This window comes from Theobroma cacao, chromosome 1 (genome assembly GCF_053813885.1).
Source record: "Theobroma cacao isolate CCN51 chromosome 1, ASM5381388v1, whole genome shotgun sequence".
Taxonomy (NCBI): domain Eukaryota; kingdom Viridiplantae; phylum Streptophyta; class Magnoliopsida; order Malvales; family Malvaceae; genus Theobroma; species Theobroma cacao.
In genome coordinates this window covers 3,143,410-3,166,365 of record NC_142639.1, presented here as the reverse complement: position 1 = coordinate 3,166,365, position 22,956 = coordinate 3,143,410, and the positions used below count along the sequence as shown (strand labels likewise).

General features: G+C 33.2%; 3 protein-coding genes and 1 pseudogene across 7 annotated transcripts; 2 read left to right on the top strand and 2 right to left on the bottom strand.

Annotated features, from left to right (window-relative positions):
* Positions 1 to 5,042: 5,042 nt before the first annotated feature.
* LOC18611206 (UDP-glycosyltransferase 84B2-like) lies at positions 5,043 to 6,473 on the bottom strand. Its single transcript, XM_018122043.2, has one exon. The coding sequence runs from the start codon at positions 6,471 to 6,473 to the stop codon at positions 5,043 to 5,045; it is 1,431 nt and encodes a 476-aa protein (XP_017977532.2).
* Positions 6,474 to 10,276: 3,803 nt separating this feature from the next.
* Positions 10,277 to 11,549, top strand: LOC18611205 (uncharacterized). The gene has a single exon (XM_007047340.3). The coding sequence runs from the start codon at positions 10,407 to 10,409 to the stop codon at positions 11,208 to 11,210; it is 804 nt and encodes a 267-aa protein (XP_007047402.3). The 5' UTR covers positions 10,277 to 10,406; the 3' UTR covers positions 11,211 to 11,549.
* Positions 11,550 to 15,597: 4,048 nt separating this feature from the next.
* LOC18611204 (MRG family protein) lies at positions 15,598 to 21,303 on the top strand. 5 transcript variants are annotated; one of them, XM_018114321.2, is made up of 12 exons: positions 15,598 to 15,944; positions 16,246 to 16,299; positions 16,465 to 16,478; positions 17,050 to 17,238; positions 17,580 to 17,615; positions 18,255 to 18,295; positions 18,427 to 18,528; positions 18,876 to 18,955; positions 19,501 to 19,670; positions 20,115 to 20,199; positions 20,708 to 20,772; positions 21,210 to 21,303. In XM_018114321.2, exons 1-12 carry the CDS (start codon positions 15,802 to 15,804, stop codon positions 21,239 to 21,241), a joined length of 1,011 nt encoding a protein of 336 aa, XP_017969810.1. In that variant the 5' UTR covers positions 15,598 to 15,801; the 3' UTR covers positions 21,242 to 21,303. The 5 variants fall into 5 exon arrangements, with proteins under 5 accessions (XP_017969810.1, XP_017969812.1, XP_017969811.1 ...); XM_018114323.2 differs by having other exon boundaries at positions 15,599 to 15,939; positions 17,093 to 17,238; positions 21,210 to 21,300; XM_018114322.2 differs by lacking the exon at positions 21,210 to 21,303 and adding an exon at positions 20,988 to 21,152 and having other exon boundaries at positions 15,599 to 15,944.
* A 105-nt stretch (positions 21,304 to 21,408) lies between these two features.
* LOC18611203 (putative cinnamyl alcohol dehydrogenase) lies at positions 21,409 to 22,956 on the bottom strand (annotated as a pseudogene).

Below are 22,956 nucleotides of genomic sequence, written 5' to 3'. Positions count from 1 at the left end.
TAAAAGAATGAATTTAACGGTGTCTTTGCCTGGACGTATAAATATAATTAAAGAGATGCGAGACACTCATGTAATGTATGGTTATTATTATTTATTAGAAATTAGTTTAAAACTTTCTAAAGTTTTACTTATCTTTACTTGTAATATGCAAAAAAGTTACTGACGTTTAAATTTTAAAAATATAATAAAATTTAGTAATTAATGGTATTTTACACGAACAAAATCAATCCACTAAACACTCATTGGAATATGACAAGATTATCAAACTTGTATAATATTTTTCTACAACAACATAGTATAAAAAAAAAACTTAGAAAATATTTAAGAAAAGAAGAAAAAATGCTACTTTTTTCTATTTATCCTTTTTACATCTGTCTATTTTAAATAGAAATAACTCTTAATTTTTTGTAACAGACATGACTCCTTTTTTATTTTTTTATTTCTAACTGATACAATTTTTCCAATAAACATTTTATTTCAAAATGTTCCAACATTATTTTCGTACTAAACTTGTTGGATTCTTAGTTCTTTCTTAATTTGGTTACCTTCGCAGCCATAATTCCTCTCTCAACTCTCCAATGAGATACCTCAACTTCCAATCAAACGTCTCAAAAATTAGAATTATTTAGATATTAGTTTAAAAGTTTAAATTCAAATTCTAAAATGAATGTGTAGATAAAATTTATAAAATAAAAAGAATTGATTGTATTACTTTCACTAAAAAATTTTCTTAATTCTAATAGTATTTGTAATTTATGGATCAATATTACAAAATTTCAGTTATATATAATTGAAACATTAATTTTCCTCTTATATATAATTGTCTTTTATTTATAGACAATAACTTTATACTTCAGAAATATTTTTATATTATATTTAATATTTCATAAAAAATAAATAAAAAACAAATATACATGTGCAGTAATTGTATCTATAAAATAATAATGATGTTTGGGATTTAAAAACGGAAAAAATAAAGAAAAATATGCAATATGAGTGTCACTAAATTTGTAAAAAGATACTGATATTACTAATAATACAACGATGAAAACACCATTGTAAGAACAGTGTCAAGTCTTTAATTTTGGTTATATCAAAATAAAGATAATATATATAATTGATTATCGATGAATAAAAGAAATTTTTCATGTTTCTTTCATAGGAGAATACATTATTTTTTAATTGTTTGAGTTTTAAAAATAACAAAATTATTTCAAGGTTCATCAACTAGTGATTTTAAACAATGAATCGTGCAGAGGAAGTGATGAGGTAATTCTTTTTCTTTTATACTTGTCTCTTTTTTTTTTCTCAGCTATTCAAAAGATTTCATTAATAGAAGATTTACAAAATAGATAAGTTGCTGCCCAAAGATAAGGAGCAAATGGCCTAAGTGCAAGCTGATACAACTGAGAAAAACTCCAGTCAACATCCCCACTAAGTGAACAAAAAAAAGAAGAGAACTGAATAAAAGGAAAGAAAAGGATTATACCATGTTCACAACAATGACCCTTAAAATTAGCATAAGAAATCGTAAAAGAAGCAAAATCACCACCACTAAGCAAAAAAGAGAGAATTCTTGTCAACTCTATACTTCACTAAAGAATCAGCAAATGAATTTCATTCCCTTAAGATGTGTGAAAAAATGACCTTGCCTAATGAGATTTGGAGGGTGTCGATTTCATTAAAAATTTGCCAAAAGTCCCAAGGTCTTTGTGACTCGTTAGTAACCTATGACAGAGCGTTCTTTGAGTTAGACTCGATAGTGAGGTTGGACCTAACATAAGGAGACAAGGCAAAGAGATGCAAAGCATAAACGATAAACTTCGCATAGTTAGAATCTTGGCAGCCTAAGGGGCCGAAGATAACACCTACATTGAAGCTGTCTGAATTCCTTAAAATGCCACCACAACTGGTCGGTCTAAGTTTACCTCTGACAGAACCGTCAACATTAAACTTAAAGTCTCCATCCCTAAGGGGCTGCCATGATACTCTTAGATGTGAGTAAAGAGGAAGTTTTTTGGTAGATAGGATGCTTGGTTCTGTCCATCAACTTAAGTCGTCAATGAAGTCAGTACCCTTAGATGCGCGAATCCAAAAAAGTGAGCATGTTTTAATGAGAAAAAGAATTTCTAAACCATCCCAAATCTTGTTAAAGAACACCATCTCATTTTGCACAAGCCATAGAAACCAAAATGTTGCACAGCAAACAGTCATCCAACATTTCCATAAGGTACCTGTGAAAATGCAATCAGCCCATATTTGGATGAAGGATGAAACAATGTTAAGAGTAACCCTAAAAACCTTCACCATTGGAGAACAAGGCACCAAACCTTCCAACTGAATTTGCATGGTATGAGAATATGTGAACCGGTTTCCATTTCAAAATCGTACCATAAATAGAAAGATTATTCCTTGTCAAAGTGAACTCCTCGAGATAAGAGAAAATGTTTGGTAGGGATCGAATCAAGAGTAGCAAGCCAAAGAAAGCATAAAACTTTCAGAGGAATCGAGAGTTTTCAAATGGATTGAAACCATACCTTACAGTCGCTAGGATCCGAATCAAGAAGTGAGCAGAAGATTTTGACTGAGAAACGACCTTTGAGGTGGTGTTGCCATATGAGTTTATCATCTTTCGCTGTAATAAGAGCCACATTGGACAATGCTAAAAAGATTTCATTGTATGCATCATTCTCCTATGAATAGAGGTTGCGTTTAAAAATAACTGTCTAATTGTCGTTGTTCCATACATCCATAACCCGAGCCTCTTTATCCACAGCCAAAGTCATGGGTATTTGGCACAAAGTGGTTCATTAGTGATAATCCATTTGTCCAGCAAAAGAAAATAGAGGCCCCATTACCTATTGTCCAACAGCATGTTTGGGAACCAATAAGGTGACGTGTTTTGACATTAGAGGAAACTTGAATAATACATCTCCATACAAGTGGCATCATTTCAGTATGTGTAAAGGAAAGCATCCATTTGACTTGATTAGTCCCATACTTGTTCGCAATAAACCGATCCCATAATGCATCATTATTTATCTCAAAGCACCACCACTATTTGCTCAAGAGCGCTAGGTTTTTGTGGCTAATACTGAAAATGCTAAGGCCACAATATCTTCAAGGTTTACATACCGTATCCCATTTAACTATAGAGATTTTTAGCAATTCAAGCAACATAGTTGCTGAAGTTTACAGATAACACCCTTGAAAGCTTGAAAATGGAGAGATAATAGAGAAGTTGAGAGTTAAGAACAAAATTACAAGTGTTAACCTCCCACCAAAGGAAAAATACTTGCGCTACCACATAACAAGTCTTTGCTTAACTCTGTTAATTACCGGTTGCCATGAATGGACTGATCTTGGGTTAGCTCCAAGAAGAATTCCTAGGTAAGTGAAAAGAAGGAAACCCACTGAGCAATTCAAGATAGCTGCTATGTCATGACCAATCATATCGGAAGCATGAACTGGATAGACACAAGATTTAGAGAAGTTTATCCTTAATCCAAAAATGAACTCAAAACATCAAAAAATTCGTTTGATTATAAAAGTGTGATGCAAGTTTAGCTCCATGAAAATGATTATACTGTTGGCAAACTGCAAGTGTGAGATTGTCATGCCTATTGCTGATAAAAAGATACCTCTCAAGAACTAAAGAGACTCGGCCTTAGAAAAAAAGAGGTGTAATGCCTCTGTCGCCATAATGAAAAGAAACGGGGATAATGGATCCCCCTGTCGAAAGCCACACTTCATTAAGAATTTAGTCATGGTAGAGCCATTAACAAGCACTGAAACTTGTACTGTGGATATACATTCATAAATCCAGCTTTGCAATTTCACATCGAAACCCATGAGTTCAATGACTTGTAAAAGAAAAGCCTAATTCACACAATCAAAAGCTTTCTCAAAGTTAAGCTTAAAGACTATGCTGCCTTTATTATGCATGCCTATTTTAATGTTGTGAATTATCTCATTAACCAACATGATGGTGTCTGTGATTTGTCGACCACGTATAAAAGCTATCTGGTTGTCACCAATGACTTTGTAGGTCACTTGCTTGGGTCTATTTGCTAGAAGCTTGATCAGAATCTTAAATAGTAAATTCACAAGACTAATAGACCCTGTAATCTTTAAAAGAAATAGGGCTGGAAACTTTTGGAATGAGGGCGATGAAAAAGGAATTGATACCATTCTCAAGTGACCCAGTGCTCATGAAATCCAAGATAAAGTCAAACTTGTCTCTTATCTATTACTGGCTTTATAAGTTGGACCTAGTTGCATGAATGAAGCGATTGTCATGCACAGGGGCAAGAGGTCTCATAAAAGGTTTAAGAAAGGCAGAGATCATCTGCATGTGAGATTGAGTGGGAAGCTAATCAACAGAGCAATATCTAGCAATTTGATGGGATAGAAAATGCCCTGTTGAAGTTTATGGATGGACTAGAGAATCAGTCACCATTCTATCCGAAGACATGCCTTCTTGTCAAGATTGATTGGTTATAATAAAGTGCATCTTGTAAATTATCCTGGTGATGAGATGTCGCTACTAATAGAAATTGCACTTCAGAGGTTGAAGAATGGACTTTAGAAGGTCTTGTTTCTTTCAAGTTAATTATTGTGTAACAACAGAAGAGCAAATGGTAGATTTCATTCTCTTTACTACAGCATTTGATCGAGTTCAATTTTAGAATTTGACTTGAATATAACTTAGTCTTATGGTTAAAGTAATTGTAAATATTGTAGCTTAACTAAAACGATGTATCCTTATAGCGAGATCAATCTATTAAATTATCATTAAAATTTTATGCTATATGGGGTATATAGGGAGATCAATTCTGGCATATGTATATAAAAACATCTCAACTGAAATAGCAAGTCTTTTCATTTTACAATTTTGTAGATTTTACAATAATATTTGCTAATGTCATGTAATACTTCTTCATAATGTGTGCTACTCACGGTGACATACAAGTTGAAAAGAGAAGAGAGTAAGCATTTTCCCATCAATCATTTCATTTCCTTGTGCTGAATCATAGTAATATTTATATGTTACTACTGGAAGGTTTACCACTGATTTCACTGATAAATTTGTCGATGTTCTGATTCGAAGAACCACCATCTTCCAATGCTTCCTTTGCAGCCTTTTTCAACTCCACTGCCCTTGCCTTCATCTCCTCTGATCTTGGTCCATCAATAATCTCCATAATGCACCTTTCAACCTCTTTTACGCTTAGTGTCCCATTTTCACAATTTCTCATCCTCACCCCCATCTTGAAAACATCAACCAAGAGTTTGGCATCCGTTGGCTGATCCGTCCACTCTGGATAGGCAACAATAGGCACCCCAGCCACCACGGTTTCTAGGGTCGAGTTCCACCCACAATGTGTCACAAAACAAGCCAGAGCTTTGTGCATTAAAACTTTCTCTTGAGGGCACCATGAAACGACTAAACCTAATTTCTCCTTGGTCTCTTCAAAGAATCCAGGTGGGAATTCGATTTTTCTCACCTCTGAACCTTTAACAACCCAGAGAAATGGCCTGTTGACATTCTTCAATGCCATGGCAATGCTTTCAATTTGCTGCACTGATAACATAATGATACTTCCAAATGAAATGTAAATGACTGAGGCAGGCGATTGCTTGTCAAGCCATTCAATGCAAGAATCTTCAGCACTCCACATATCAACACTTCCGACAACAGTTTCTTCCTTTCCTAGAAGAAATGGTGACACTAGTGGACCAATGGGATAAAATGATTTCACTGAAGCTAAGGAGTTCACGATCTGCTCTTCCAACTCATGAACCGAATTTCCTAAAACCCATTTTACCTTATCTAGAACTGAAACAAATTCTACAACCCATAGTTGAAAGTGAACAGGACTAAAAGGAAGCATAAAAGTTGGAAGATCTCCCACCTTAAACCCTGGCATTCCAGGCAACTCTACACTCCCATTAGGGTTTTTCAAGTTGGGAAACAAGTTTGGACACTTAATATAATGATAATAAATGGAGAAAACGGTTGAAGATTGGATCCAAAGAATGCTACAAGGAATCCCATGTTCAGCAGCAACAATTGGTACCCATGGGATAAAGGGGCTGAAAATGAGGCATGAGAATTTATTACCATTAACTTTGAGATCAACAATGAGATTTGAGAGATTCTGGGGTCCGTATGTCTTAAGTGAAGCCATGAACTTGCCAGTATCCTTGTCACGATCAAAGTCATGGCTAAGACCATCAGAGAAGAACTCTAGATTGAGTCTTGGGCTATTTGAGGTATTGGAGGAGTTTTTGGTGCTGGTGAACTTGGTGGAGATTTTGGAGTCTAGCATTCGCTTACGAGCAACATCATTGGTGGCAAGGGTGACATGTACACCCTTTGTTACGAGCACCTTGGCCAGCTTGAGCATGGGATTCATGTGCCCTTGCAGGGCTAAGGTCACCATTATCACTTGTACTCCTTCATTCTCCATTACTTTCCAAATTGCAAGTTTGAGGCCAAAAATATTTGATTCAAGGGGCAAGGAGGTGAGATCATTATTGATTAGTGTGGCCCTAATTTATATGCAAATGCATATTTTAGCAAGTTTTTATATTTGCCATGCATATCTCCTTTCTATGGCAAGGCAGATTGTATTAATGATATATTGCCATTGATGAGAATTTGATAGAGTGTTTGTCCCTTTTTTTTAATTATTTGAAGAATTAGATACTAATTTTTACTTTATAAATTTTAATTTTTAATTTGAGCAATTTTTATCAATATTTTTTAATAAAAATTCATGAAACTTGCCTTAGGGCACCACGTACCTTATAAAGTTTTATTTGATGTTTATGTTCCTAATTTGCAAAGAATTAATTATCCCTAATTAATTTTGTTGTATGTGCAATACATTAGAATTAGTTTTGCTTGTATGGCAATGAATCTGTGTATATTTGAAAAATCCAAGATATTAATAGTAGATGATATCCTTCCATTTAAGCCAACGAAAGTAAATCTCTTACTTTTCTTGGGGAGATTAATACATGATAAGTGACAAATTAAAATTGTTAAATCATGTATTAATAGAAAATTTTTAATTACAAGTGCAAAAATTAATTATTTAAATCATTTAATAACTGTTTGAACGAGTGTCACTCAACTATTTTTTTTTCTTTTTATACATATGATTTTGGATTACATAATAAACTTTTCTATCTCATAAAAAAAAAAAAATTTGAGAGTTGCAAGCTCTAGAAAAAGTGTTACTAAAAGATTTTCTTTTAACTTCAAGTTAAATGATTTGGATGCTTTTAATATCTCACTTTAAGATCCTTACAGTAATTAATTAATCCAGCGAACGTGAAAAAACCTATCCAATAATCTAATCATATTAACATGAAATAAGAGTCAAAAGGTAGCAACACACCAAGTTTAACACCAAGTCTAACAACAACTAAGATGAAAAAATCAAAGACTCAACTTATGGTAGTTCTTTTTTTATATATATAATTAGGTGAAAGGGTATTCAAATCTTACTTTTTAGGTAAGGGATCATACACCAATCAATGAGTCAAATGCTCAGATGCAACTCAACCTATAGTAGTTGTTGTTCCTCTCTTTAAGAGATTTGGGCGTAAAATTTGAATCTCCTCTCTTATTTAGACTTCTTTATATGTACCAAAACTAAACGCAAGATTAAGCAGTAAGAAGCTTTGAGAGCATGTATCATATGGAAAGTAACATGTTTGAATTAGATCTTAAAAGGGAATATTTTATGAGAAAATTATGAGAAATAACCTTCCTCATAAGCTCAATTCAAAAATATCATTTTCTATAATTTTAATTACTTTTGGTCAATTTTGGCATGACATGACAATAATACCCTTTAAACAAATTCAGACAAATTAAAATGGTTTCAATTTTCTCTATCCCGCCATCCAGACAAAAATTTCAAAATTAAATCTCGATTTCTCTCTCTGATCAAATACTATCTATCTTGTTATCCAAAGCACAGAGATGACATCAAGCTCTTTATTATTTTGTTTTATTTTTTTGGATGGTGGATCTTGGGGTTCTCAAGGGCGATGAACAACTATTTTGCTCTTTGCAAGTAGCGATTTTGCTCAAGGAGAAAGAACAACTAAAGCATGTTTTATGGGTTTTATGGTGGTTCACGGTTTTGTTGTGTTTAAGATTGAGATAATTGTTAAAAATGTTTGCTGAAAATTTTGATTTTTTTTATGAGATTTTGAGTTGAAATTATTCAGGGAATATTTTGTAAATGGGGTATATTTTTGTATAAGGGAGTGAGCAGGGCCCTCCCGATAGGAATATATTTTGTCTTGCTTTGGAGGGTTATGGAGTTTTGTAACCTATCTTTTATGAAATGCTTAATTTCATGGCTTAGCAAAAAAAGATATATGTGTTTTAGATTTTGGAGTTTATTAGTTTATTCATAGAACCCCAAAGTTGATGAGTTGAAATTAATTAGACTGGTTTTTAAGTATTATGAGACTGATTTTTAAGTATTACGTGACTTAATCACTGTGTGACTAATTTTTAAGCATTACGTGATTGGTTTTAAGTATTACATGACTGATTTTTAGACATTACGTAACTGATTTTTGAGCAATGTCTGAGTCACACAATGCCTTACACAATGCCTTACTAACAAGTCACGCAATGCCTTACTAACAAGTCATGCAATGTCTATCAACTAGTCACGCAATGCCATATCAACCAATCACACAATACTTAAAAACCTAGTCACGTAATGCTCAAAGTCAGTCAAACAATGCTTAAAAACTAATCACGCAATGTCCAAAAACTACTGAATTCTATTTAACAAGATCAACAACTTCAGACAATACACCATATTCTATTTAACAGCAAAATTAACGAATATGCCTACTTGACAAAGAGTGCTCAAAGTATTCAAAAGTTTTTCTTCATATATCAAAAATCACTCAAATATGCTTAAAATACTCAAAAAACTCAAAGGTTTTCTTCGTGTATCAAAAACTACTTCAAAATGCTCAAAATGCTTAAACGTTTGCTTTCTGGTAAGGAATACTTTAGATATGAATAGTCTGACGAGAAACGCTTAAAGAATATGAGTTGGTTTGAGGCGCAGACCTAAACATACTTGACCCGTTAATAGGTTTCAAGTTGAGACGCGGAGCCAAATAAATAGGTCAGTTTCATTAAAGATAATTTTGTCTAAATTTTAATTCTCTTGGCTAAATATAATTAAAATTATAAAGAGATCTATTGTTAGAAACGACTTATACATGAAGCCCATTTAAAAAAAAACTTATATTTTATTATCTATTGCATTCCTAATTTGGAAAAATAAATGATAATAAATTAAAGTAATGATTGAAAAAAGTTAAAAGTGAAGAATAAATAAATTTTGTAGTTAGGTACACATTAATTTCATTGAGTTTTATCTTATAATAGAATAACTTTTTAGATGTACCCAAAAAATATAATAGCATGACCTCTTAGTCGTCGTAGATTCGTAGCTATTATGTTTTTGAAACTTTATTATTTAATATTTTCAATTAGAAGTCATCAATCAACTATCAAAATTCAAGGGGCTGCTTCATAGTATAAATTAGCATACCATGTGACTGAAACATAAACACCAAGGCGGCACAGGAAGAGTACATAAATCATTTTTACTTAATCTGATTTAAAAATATATATATCATATATATGACTTAAAAAACAAATTTTCCAGAAGAGTACTCTATTAACATACCAAAGCATTTGAACTAATTCCAATCGCCAAACATAGATTTGACTAACTAACCAGTCAAAGCTTTATTCCCCCCCCCCTGTAATCAATTCAAAGATATTTGCACGGTCTTTGGTCCCCCAGTGGAGCTGCCAATGGAAAAAAAATACTTCCTCGACGACTCAGGCCGTCAGGCGGCCAGGGAAAGCTAAGAATCCACAATTTTATAGCGTCTTTTACCTTGTTATTCCATGACTTCCACTTACAGCTTAGACTCGTAATCTCCAATTTTTGTTTGATTTTTCCAGGCTTCGTTCAATTTCTCTTTTCTTTAATCCCAGAAACTTCCCCAGTTGTTTCCTTAGCAGGAACCACGTTTTCTTTTGGAAAATATAGGAGGCTGGAAAAATGAAGTATCTCTCAAGCAATTACATTAGTCAAAAAAACCTACTGCTAATTTCCTCACCAACGCCATAATATTTTTTTTTTTTAAGTCTCACCAACGCTATAAATAGCGCATCAGATTTTCATTTTCCATACCCAATAATCACATAAACGTGCTTCGCTTTGCTCTGAAAACCTGCTACAGCATTCCTCACCTTCACTTCCCGCTGTTTCAATTATCCAATTCTAGGAAATAAAATAATTACCAACAGAAACTCTTTCTTTTTCTCACTTTCCAATATGACGACTACAATAAAATCATTTTTTAGCTTTTCTTCTCTTCTTTTACTGCTGAGTTCCATTCTCATTGAGACTGAAGCTCGGGATCCCTTCAGTATCCTGATGTCCCAAAACTTTGCCGGCGGAAAGGTCCCTGACTTCTTTGATATTGGCTTATACCTTGGAGCCATCAAAGAGTCAGGTCCAAGTCCTGGCGGGGGACACAAGTTCACTGATAGTCAGACCCTCGGAGGCATTAAGAACTCTGGTCCAAGCTCTGGTGGTGAGGGGCACAAGTTAACCGACAGCTTGCCTCTTGGAGGTATAAAGGACTCTGGTCCGAGTCCTGGTGAGGGACACAAGTTAATCGACAGCTCGACTCTTGGAGGTATAAAGGACTCCGGGCCGAGTCCTGGTCAGGGACACAAGTTAATCGACAGCTCGACTCTTGGAGGTATAAAGGACTCCGGGCCGAGCCCTGGGGTAGGAAACAAGTTAACCGATAGCTTCACTCTAGGAGGCATTAAGGACTCCGGTCCAAGTCCCGGTGTGGGAAATCAGTTCACTGATAGCTTCAATTTAGGTGGAATCAAAGACTCTGGTCCCAGCCCTGGTGTAGGAAACAAATTAACTGACAGCTCTAATCTCGGAGGCATTAAGGATTCAGGCCCGAGTCCTGGTGTGGGAAACAAGTTAACTGACGACCAAACCCTTGGAGGCATCAAGGACTCTGGTCCAAGCCCTGGTGTGGGAAATAAATTTACAGACAACCAGACTAATGGCGACATGAAGGACTCTGGTCCGAGCCCTGGAGAAGGAAACTAATTCATTGACAGTCAAATAACAGAGGTAAAAAAGTTACCGGCCCGAGGCTTGTATGAGAAACAAGTAGATATTTAGGCAACACCAACAATACAAGCGGGTTTTAGCAACAAGAAGACCTAGTTTATACTATATACGAGCTCATTCTTTTAGTTCATTCTTTATTTTGTTGTTTATCTAAAGAAGTGTCACAGCTCTTTTCAGTGCTTCATTGGTGCTCAAAGATAATGTATCCAAATCTTTTTCAGCAGTTGTAATAAGAGATTCTTTGTTCATGTAATTCTTTTCTTGGAATCTATGTGTAATTAATTAATTAATTTATGAACTTGTCACACAGTCAAAGTCTTTTATCATCTTCATCTGTGATCAATCAATTTTTTTTCTTTTACTAGCCAAGAAGTTTCCTCCAACTCCCAAAGAACAAACAAAATTGAAAGTTCACATAAATAAAATAGTGGTAGTTAATCTCCAAGGGAAAAAGGGAATTAAATATTGTATATTCATTTTTCAACTTTTTCAACAGTAAAATCATTTTTAAAAATAGTTGTGACTATTTATAAATTTTAACTTTTACTTTGGATCAGTTGCAGCCAAATCTTTTACTCATTGAAAGGAATTACTTGTACAAGTAATAAACTGAAATTTTACTGATTACTTGAATCTTTACTTCCATAAATCAGAGATAGTTCATACCATAAAGAAAAGGAGTTATGGAGTGTAATATATCCTTGAGTATCAAAGTCATACAAGCAAACTAGGAAAGGCGGCCTTGTTGATTTTCAACTACTTTTTTGCCATATGAAGTATCCAGCATATTATATTCAGCTACTCAAGTCCACGTTAAAGAGCTCTTTTTCGTTTCCTTTTTTTCAAATTTCAAACTTTTTGAATTTTCGTTTAAGGAATTATACATTTTTTAAATCTGATAATTGAGAAATATAGAAAAATGTATGTTAAATTAGAAAACACTTATTATCTGATATTATATTGGAATAAATACAAAAAAAAACATAAATAAATTTATTTACAAATTATATCATTATATTTACTTGAACATATTATGACAGTACTGTTGACATGATCGGCAGTAGGAAACCAAAATGAAGAAAAATAGAAAGAAAGAAAGAAAAATTAGACAAGCATGAGGCAACATGCATGATGTCAAAGAGAATATTGACTTGCAACGATTTGATGGCCGGAACGTGTGAAGTCAGATAACTTATGCGCATTAATAACTCTCTGCACGCATACCGTACTATTAAATTAGATTGCACATGCACACTATTTTGAGCAAGTTTTACCTAGATTGAAATGTTGCCCTCTCCAAGTCTTTAGCTCCAATTTTCCTTTCATCTTTGGAAAAAAGTACTCATAAGCGCCATGGAAATCAATGAAACATCAACACTAGAAATAGTATAGGAAATTTTAGCTGGAATAAATAGATCTTGTACGACCAAGCTCACCGACCTTGGAATTGTGGTCGGCCAGTAAACCGTCCCTCGTTTTTCCTTTCATGTATCAATATGAATTAGAGGTTAAATTGTATTGGTATATATATGTATATATATTTATAATTTTTTGTATACATATTTCAATAACTATCTAAATTATTTAAAGAAGCTTTGTTGATTAATTTAACAGCAAAAAATATAGTCTTCGATTCTTGAGTTTTCAGATTTAAGTCTCCATTGTATGTGATCTAAGAGAAAATTTTCTATGCTTCTGTGTGAAATTCATGAAGTTGTCATGCGACCAGAGTATTTTATCATCTTCATGCTTTGCCCTATGATCAATCAGTTCAAAGAAGGATAACGATGGTAGTTAATCTCCATTGAAAGAAAAAATAAATAAATAAAGGCTGCATTTTGATTTTCAACTCTTTCAAAAGTTAAATTGCTTTAAGAGAAAAAATCATGGCTAATTATTTTAACTACTTAAATCTCATATCTAAAGAAAAAAATACTTAACTATTGCTGTCTCGCTCGTGAGAAGAATTATTATATACTAAACTGAATATGTATTAGTGATTGCGTGAATCTTTAATTATGTATAATTAAAAAGTCATAATTATTATAAATTCAACGTAGAGATTGTAAAAACAAAACCAAAGAAAGTAGTCAGCAATGTGCAGATTCATCTTTGAATATAAAGAGATTGTGCAAAAAAGGCTTAACTTTACATTTTCCTTATGTTTAATAGGAGAGAAAAGACGAAGGATTGGTCTTTATTAGGCTTTAGTCTTTGATCTCTTCAACTATCTCTGATTCATGGACTTGTCACCTAATAAACACATGTGAATTAATAACTTTGCAAGTATTCAGCGTAATAAAAATCCATTATACACTCTTTTGAGCAAGTTTTAGCTAGTCTTTGGGGGAGGGGGGGGGATGGAAACTGCACAAGGACGATGGAAATCAATGCAAATCAATGCAAATCAAGAATAGGAATAGGAACGTACTGTAAAGTTAGGTATAGCAGCTGTCAGAAAATAATATAGGAAAGTTTAGTTAGTGTTACATCTTATATATCTTAGATAGACCAAAGAAATCACCGACCTTGAGATTGTATAAATATACAAAGTGATATATATATATATATATGTATACATAATTAAATACTTAATTTATCATTTTTCTTTAACCTTTAATAAATTCTCACAAATTACACATTGATTGTTCGATAGGGCCCATCATAAATAGCTAAAGGAATTGGCCCAAGCCTGGTTGAAGGACACGAAGTCTTTCAAATATTTCTACCCTTCACCAGGGCTTGGGCCTCTGGCATTTTCTACCTGTCTCCTTTTTGGACTATATTTAAAAAAAAAAGAATATTAAAGTAATTTTTAAATTAATTTTCCTAACAACTTAACAAGTGCTCCAAAGATATTATTAAAATTATATTTTCTTTCAAACCATTGAAAATTTAACACATTCACATTCTTTTTAATATATAAGCAAGTTTAAAAACAAGTGAGTGATTCTTAAAGCCTGTTTGACTTAACTTTTTTCTAACTTAAAAACTATTATGAAGTTCTTATGAAAAATAATAATTTTTAAAATTAAGCTACAGTTGTTTGATAAATTTTTTTTATAAGTTTTTTTTTATAAGTTATAATTTTTGTTAAAATTATCATAGAATGTATTTTTTTAAGAGGGTAATATTATAATTATTTTTAATAAATGAGGATATTTTTGGAATAAAAATAAAACTTTTCTTGTATTTTTAAAAGAAAAGAAAAAAAAGCTCCTCCTTTGAGTTTTTTTTTAAACTCTTTTTTAAAAAATTTTGTTCTTAAAAATTTTTTTTTTTTTAAGTTTCTCAAAAAATCATGTTTGACCTGATTTTTACTTTTAAGAGATAGATAAATTAAAAAAAAATTAAACCAAACATGTACTTAGTATTTTTTTTTTTAAACAAATGGCAACAGTTATTTGATTGAGGCTCTTTTTCATTATTTTTCGTTATTTAGTATTTTAAAAATATTTATACGAAGTAAAATATTTTTAAATTATTAAAAAATTATCATTAATAAAAAAAAATCTTATAAAAAATATAAAATCATTTTTCATTCTTTTCTTTACTGTCTTTTCTTTTTTTAAGATCGATCTCATAAATCTTGAGATCGATCCATAAAGCATCATTGTTTTTTCTTTTTTGAAATCGATCTCATAAAGCATCATATTTTATTCAATTACTTCTCAACAAAGTATTATTAACTATTCAACTATTTGCCTTTTCTTCATTTCATTATTCATTATTGTTTTTCAACAAAACATTATTGACTATTTTTATTCAACTATTTCAAAGGATGATATCGTCTATAATTACATTTCCTAAGATACTATAATTTTGAATATAATTCAAAATAATTAACATTAATTAAATTTTTTATATAAAATAAAAAATAAATTTATTACACATGAAATCTCTTATTTTGATAGTGTTCTAATTTATAATTTACTTACTTAACAAATTAACTAGTAAAATAATACGATAAGAAATACATAAATAAATAAATAAAATATTACATATAGTATTTCTAATATTAAAAAAATATTTAAAATGTTTTGCATAATTGATGAATATTAATAATTTTATGATGTCATGAAAAGTTATTGAAGATGGGAAAAATTTTAAAAAATGGACGACGATAGAAAATATTTTTAACAAGATAATTATAATAATAATAAAAATTAATTTTAATAATTTATTTAAATAATAAAAATATTAAAATTTTCAATGAAATATGTTATATAAAGAAAGTTTTCTTCAACAAGTTAATTTTGGATTAGCAAAACTAGTTGTTTTTACATTATTAAAATATCTTTATAGTAATAATTTTAACAAAATTAGTCCAAATATTAAAGTGCAAAATCTCACCATGATCTTACACATTTTTCAATCTTGGGTGGAAAATTTTTCAAGAGAGAAAAGTAAAAAATCCGAGTGGGAGCAATAGACTCGAAAGAGTAAATCAGAAGGCAGGTGCCAAAACAGCAGCAAATAGTTAAAAGCAGCGCTGCAGCAGGAACAGATCAGCTGTTTCCCTCTCTTTTCTGTCAGCGGGAAAAATCAGAAAGCTAAATAAAAAAATATGGGAAGTTCGTCGAAGGAGGAGACGGCAACCGACGCCGATACGTCCAGCGGCGACACTCCTCCCTCCAATTCCAACCTCTTCTCCGAGGGCGAACGTGTCCTGGCCTATCACGGCCCTCGTATCTACGAAGCCAAGGCAGAGTCTCTCTCTCTTTCCCTCTTCCTTTTTCTCTTTCCACATTTAACCTCATTTCTTTGTCCTTCTCTGTTTGGCACAGTGTTTGACGTTGCCGCTGCTTTAAACTGAATTTATTCCGTCATTTCGCTTTCTAAAACAAAAATTATGATATTTATGCCTGTTTGGTTGCTGATGCATGTAATTCGACGTTGAAGTTAATTGAGCAGTTTCTTTAGCTCACTAGAGCCCATAATTTAAAGCATTTGCGGATTGATTGGTGAAATTAGGGTTTATGCAGTTGGTAATTTTGATTTTACATTTTAGGTTCAAAAAGCTGAGCTTCGGAAGAAGGAATGGAAATACTTTGTTCATTACCTTGTAAGTATACTTGCCTTAATTTTCGCTTATGGTTTTCTTTCTTTCTTTTTTTTTTTTTTTTAAGTTCTATATAATGCTTAATCTAGTGGCCATGACGATTATGTAGGATAAGCTGAACATAATTCGTTTATGGTATTAAGAGATATCTCTTTTGCTTTGTTGCAGGGTTGGAATAAAAAGTGAGTGTGCCTTGGATAATATGCTCTCTGCTGAACCTATGTTACTGCCTTATTTTGGCTGTTGAATTAATTTATTATTTGGATTGTTGATCTGCATCTTAAAATTTTTTAGCTTGAACAGTGTCCATGTAAAATTTATTGTAAAGTCACTCCAATGAAAACTTGTTCCTTTAAGCAGTGGAACATCCCTTTTTATAATGCTTCCTAAATAAATTTTCAGCAGCATTAGGCAGGCATTCATCAAATTAAATTTGGGATTGTGTCATGTATATGAGCTAAAATATTATATTCAATGGCTTATTATTCTCATTTCCCTTTTGTGTTTGTAAAAAATTATAAACATAAAGAAAAAAGATTGTAAAGTTTTGAGAACCGAAGCAACAACGGAAAGTTCAAAATCAAGACAAATATGGTGTTATTTTATTAAAACTTGTTTATTTTTTGTTTTTATGTTTTTTAATGGGTATTAATCCATTTATGTTATTATGAAATCCTGAAAGATAACTCCAAAACTTTATATATTACTAGTAAATGTTTACTTCATTGATTTATATATCCCCTTTCCAAAAAGGGAAACAGAAATCATTACTATGGCTTGGACATCTTGCCAACAGTTGGGACGAATGGGTAGGTGCTGACCGGCTGATGAAACATACTGAAGAGAATGTCATAAAGCAGCAAGCTCTTGACAAAAAACAGGGTGTTGACAAAAGTTCAAAGTCCGGACGTTCCGCTCAGACCAAGCCAAAAAGCTCTGCTGGTTAGCTTAACTCTTTTGACTTATTGGCTTGTTTATTAATATGCTTTTGTTCATTTTCTGTGTGCATATATGTGGATGTTTAAACAGATGGGTGCCCATTAAGAGATCCTTTGTTTGTTTTCTGGGTTAAGTGGAAGCATTCTTCCTGCATAAGTCTACGGGTGCTGCCATTTATCTTCATCTAGATTCTGTTTTTGTTCCTCAATAGATAAGGCCTAATAAGTTTTCCAGTGCCTTATTTTGGGCAAGTGCCAAGTTTTGATCAAGTTTGTTATTGTCATTATTGTTTATCTTCATTCCCTAGTTAATGCCATCTATTTTTTTTGCTTCTATTTTTTTAGATGCAAAAGCGGATAAAGAGGACCTGAAGAACACTGGTAAGCTTAATTTACATTTTTTTTCTTTTTGTATTCTCCTGTCTTTATAATTGATTTTCTTTCATTTATGGAGTAACTATTCTTTTTTATCAGTATATATTCTAAGGGGTCCTATCAAAGATTTTTCTTGAGTTTGATATTCTTGTGTGATTTTAGTTCTTGTACTGGGTTTAGTTTCAGCTTTCAGTTAATGTAGTTGAGTAGAGGTTGTATTGAACTTTCAGCAAATTCTAGTGAAGTTATGTGTGGCATTTTAGTTCTACAGTGTCTGAAGTTAAGAGTTGTATTTGCATCCTATGGAGATTGAATGGACATGTGGTTGCAATAGCATCTATTAATTGATATTCTTCCTTGTTAACATATTGAGATTGATGTTAAATTGCCAGAGTACTGCCAAAAGGAGAAAAAAAGAATCCTTGTAGGCTATTACAGTTGCATTAATGGTCACATTCATTATATCGAATATTTTGCATTCATATGACATTCATAAATGGAGTCAACCATTCATTCCTAATGGTCTGCTTCAACATTCTCTTAGTTCATTTTTCCAATTGTCAACCTTTTCTTAAGTAAAATTGTGATTGCTTGCAAAGACATTAACTTTTTCTTTTGGTGGGTAATTTTTTATAATTATTGCAGTGGCGAAAGGGAAGAAGAGAAAGAGTGACTCAGGTGTTGAGGTCTGGTTTGTATATGATTAATAACAGCTCTTGAGAAATTATTTTTCTTTCCTTTTTTCTTATTTCTAGCCTAAATCCCTTGGTTCTTACCCTCTCTTTTTATTTTTCAACATGTGTTTAATAATTGTTAGAAGGATAATTCGTCCATGGAAAAGCTTGTCAAGATCCAAATTCCATCAACACTAAAGAAGCAGCTGGTTGATGATTGGGAATTTGTTACTCAACAGGATAAGGTGCATGAACTGTTGGAATAACTTTTGGAGTAACTTTTTCTCTTCTTATAGTACTTTTTGCTTGATGATTTAACTTGAATTAAAGTATAGAAATAATAATTGCATTGATAATAATGCTTTTATTTATTTGTCAGTCACTGCGATGAGGTTTTTGTGGCCTTTACAAGAAACTTGTGAAGCAATGTTCTTGTGTGCAACTTAAAACCCAATAACACTCATGCAATTCAATCATTTTTATTATATTCTCTAAAACTTTTTTGTGGAATATAATTTGGGCACAATTTAATGATTCTTATGGCCGGTACACTGTAAACTGGCTTGGTGGCAATAATCCATCTTTTCTGCAGCTTGTTAAACTTCCTCGATCACCAAATGTTGATGATATTTTGACAAAGTACCTAGAATACAGGTCCAAGAAGGATGGCACGTAAGTCTACTTTTATATCCTTTCACACCCTCTTGAAACAATCATGATAAATTTATGCTGTAAGTTGTCTTTGAATAATTAATTTCCAACTTTGGCAATAATTAATTCATTCCTAGATATCTCTATTGCTGCTTTCTACTCTCCATCTCAATTCTTTGTCCTTATTCTACCTTTCATGGTGACTTCCCATGATATTAATTATATATTCAGATGTTCATATATTTCTGTGTAAAAAATTTATAATGAAAGCAGTTTTTGGAGTAAAATCTTTTAAGGTGTAATCGGGAAGACCAATGGATAAGAAAAACAAAATGGTCTTAATGAATTATTCAAAGGACAAAAATCCTCTGTAAATGGATTTAAAAAGAGAAATTTAGGGACAATACAGTTTAAAATTGTGATTAAACCAGCTCAATGGTACTTATAAATAGGAGATTCTCATTGGGATTTGTTTACCTCTGAATTTCAAATCCCTTCACATAAATTCTTAGATTCGCTTACTGTAGAATTGGTGATATAGACTCTTTTTATTTTTTTGGATACAGAATGACTGATTCAATTGGAGAAATCTTGAAGGGGATTCGCTGTTACTTTGACAAAGCTTTGCCTGTGATGCTTCTGTACAAAAAAGAGCGCCAACAATACCAAGATGTAGTCCTTGATGATGTCTCTCCATCAACTATATATGGTGCTGAGCATTTACTACGCCTCTTTGGTATGGCCATCTGTCAGAGTTAGCACTTTTAAATGCACTAATTTACTTTCATCTTTCATGCAGTGTTGAATATTGTGTTTTAACTAATGTGTTGGATGTAAATCACTTCAAACATTTCTTTTAGCTTTATTCTTAATTATGTAAAAGGAGCATTTTATTGATCTCTAGAAGCCAATACTAAAATCCATGTTAAACCCATTAGAGACACAAGTGACTAATGGAATTGTTTATAGAATTGGGACGCATCATTCTTGGCTGCACAGCATCTCAGTTGTTATATCCATTTGTTTATACAATCAAGTCCTGTGGGCTTGTTTTGATGACATCACCTTGGGACATGTGTCTAGTGTTTGTGTATCTTAATTTTATAGTCATCCATGATATTGATACTTCACAAATCTTAGTAGCTCACGATATTAATAATTTGTGTTCCTGTCTTTGCAGTTAAGTTTCCTGAGCTATTGGCATATGTGAATATTGAAGAGGAAACGTTAACCCGCTTGCAACAGAAGTTAATGGATTTTCTCAAGTATCAACTCTCTCCTTATTGATTTTATTTTATACTATTTAGAGAGCATTCAATCTTTTAAACTCTGATTTAAATTCAATGTAGGAGAGATAAAAGTTTACATCGTTGTCATCACCATAGCATACAGTTAGAAGTTAGAACATATAATTACAATTCGTTTCTTTTATATATATATTTTTTGTCCTCTGGTAAACTATTGAGCCTTGTCTTTCCAAAATCATTTCTGCTTTTGTTGACACTTTTGTTGTTTTGGATGAGTGTAACATAACTCTGCTCTTTTTCTTTTTTGTTAAGATATGAATGCTTTGCAATTGCATCTGTCTACAGTTTCTTTTTATTTGGTGGTGCATATACAAACTAACGTACTACATATAGAACACACACACACTGCCATGACCAACCTCTGACATTGAATTTCTACTGTTTTAGTTCTTTATGGATTCTGTTCAAATTTACCATTAATTTCATTATATTTTAAATTTTAAAAATGTTTCTAACATAAATGCAGGTTTCTGCAAAAGAACCAGAGCACCTTTTTTCTCTCTGCATATGATGGATCGAGAGGTTCCGAAGGTAAGGGGAAAGGGAAAGATGATTAGACTGCTACGGTGAACTTTTCTACCATCTCTATTTTCATAATTTTGATTACAAAAAAATTATGAATTTAGTGGAAGAATTCAATGATTGGCTGGAATGCCGTCCTTTGCTTTGATACGGACTGCATAAAATTGTTGTTGTAACAGTAGAGTTTGTCATTCTTTGTTTTACACCAATTTCGCCCTTTCCAGGTGCCAGGTGAGACTTTTGGGATGTATTTTGTACAATGACAGAGGGAAGTTGCAGTAGCCTTTTTTAATCTGATCTTTTTGTTAGTGATTGTTATAGGTGGTAACAGAATTCCATTGTAATATGTTCATCATTTGGTGTGATTCATACTCTAACATTCTGAACTCTGAAGGGCTCTGAAACTGCTTGATCTTAATTCCTGCAATGTAAATCTTTACCCTCAGGGCTTACAACGGTGTTACCATTCAGCTCATGATATGAAGACGCTCGAAAAGAACATGTCAAGCGGCAGGTTGGTCTCTTACTAGATTATCATTCTTTTCAGCAAACAGAAGAAAAAAAAACCCTTAAACCATAAGCATAAAACAAATATACTTATTTCTTTTTTCTCTTTGGAATGATATATGTGAAAGAGTTCCCTGAATCATTCGAGATTGCTGCCAGCGATATCCAACACAAAACTGTACCTCACATCATTCCTTACCATTCGTTCGAATGCCTTGTTCACGTAATCCATCTTCACGACTTCAATCATGGAATTCAATTTCTTCTCTGCCCAGAAATCCAGTACTTCCTGCGTCTCCTCCATGCTTCCTAGGAAACTCCCTGTTACCGTCTTCTTCCCTGCGTTGCAAGAAAATCATATGGTTATTGCTATTTTACCAATAAACAATAAACCTTTGGAGGTTGCCTGACATGATGTCGTAGTTTCTCACCAATAATGAAAGGTTTGGCTTTTTACGGAGCAAAAATAAGGGGAAAAATTAATTTAGCCAACTAGAATGTCAGTCGAGTATGTATGAATAGAGAAAACAAGAAAAAGAAATAAAGAAAACGTCTATCTAGAAGCAAGTCCTCTGAATCAAAGGCAAGAGGTTTTGTGACAACCCCTACCAAAATCAGCTGCCCTCCAAATTTGAGAAGTGATATAACGGGTTGCAGAGGGTGCATAGCTGGAACAGTGTCGAGAACATAATCGAGGCTGTCTGCTGCTCCCTACATCTCTGCTGCATCAGAGCTCACTAGAAAAGCATCTGCACGTAAATGCTCCAAAGCCTCCATTCTCTTCTTTTCCGAAGAACTGATCACGGTGACGTGATGCCCCATGGCCTTAGCTATCAGCACTCCCAGAGGACCAACTCCCCCTAAACCCAAAATTCCTGCCTTGATGACCTTGTCAGGGTTTTTGAATTGCTTTAACGCACTGCAAGCTGTTACCCCAGCGCACAACAATGGTGCTGCCTGCTTTGGCTCAAGTTTTTCAGGTATCTTCCCAACAAATCTGCAACCACGCAAATGTTAACAGGATACTCAGAAAAGTTAAAAGCCAATATAGCGCCAACCTTCATTGCTTTTTTCCTTGCTTACTTTCGATGAACAACCATGGCGGAAGAGAAGCCTCCTTGTGTGGGTGTTCCGTCTTTGTCGATACCACCGTGAGTAAAAATTCTGCCGCTGCAATATTGTTCACAGTTGAATTTGCAAGGTAAGCACTCCCCACAAGAACCAACTATGCACCCAACTCCTACCTTGTCTCCAAGATTGAACTTACTTTACTTCTGTCCCTAGCTCCACAACCTCACCCACCACTTCATGCCTTTGAAACAGTAAGAAAAGAGATCATCGTACTAAAGAAGTTAGTACTTGTGTTTTAGATGTATGGGATTAACAAAAATGTACCGAGTTTGGGAAAGGTGTCTACCCGGGGACCAAAGGGTAGTTGGAGGACTGAATCTCACTTCTCATCTGATGAGGATCAGTGTGGTCTACTACACAATACAAGACCTTGAGCATTACATCTTCAACTCCTGTTTTCCTGTCCGTAATTAATAAAGGATGAAATCAGCATTAGCAATGTCTAGACCTCATAGAGTCGGAGAGGAAGAGGAAGGTACCTGAGAGTGAAAGAATATGGTGAAAGATGAGCTGATGTATCCTGGCAGCCCAGCCCATGACCTTTCTGCCTTCCAT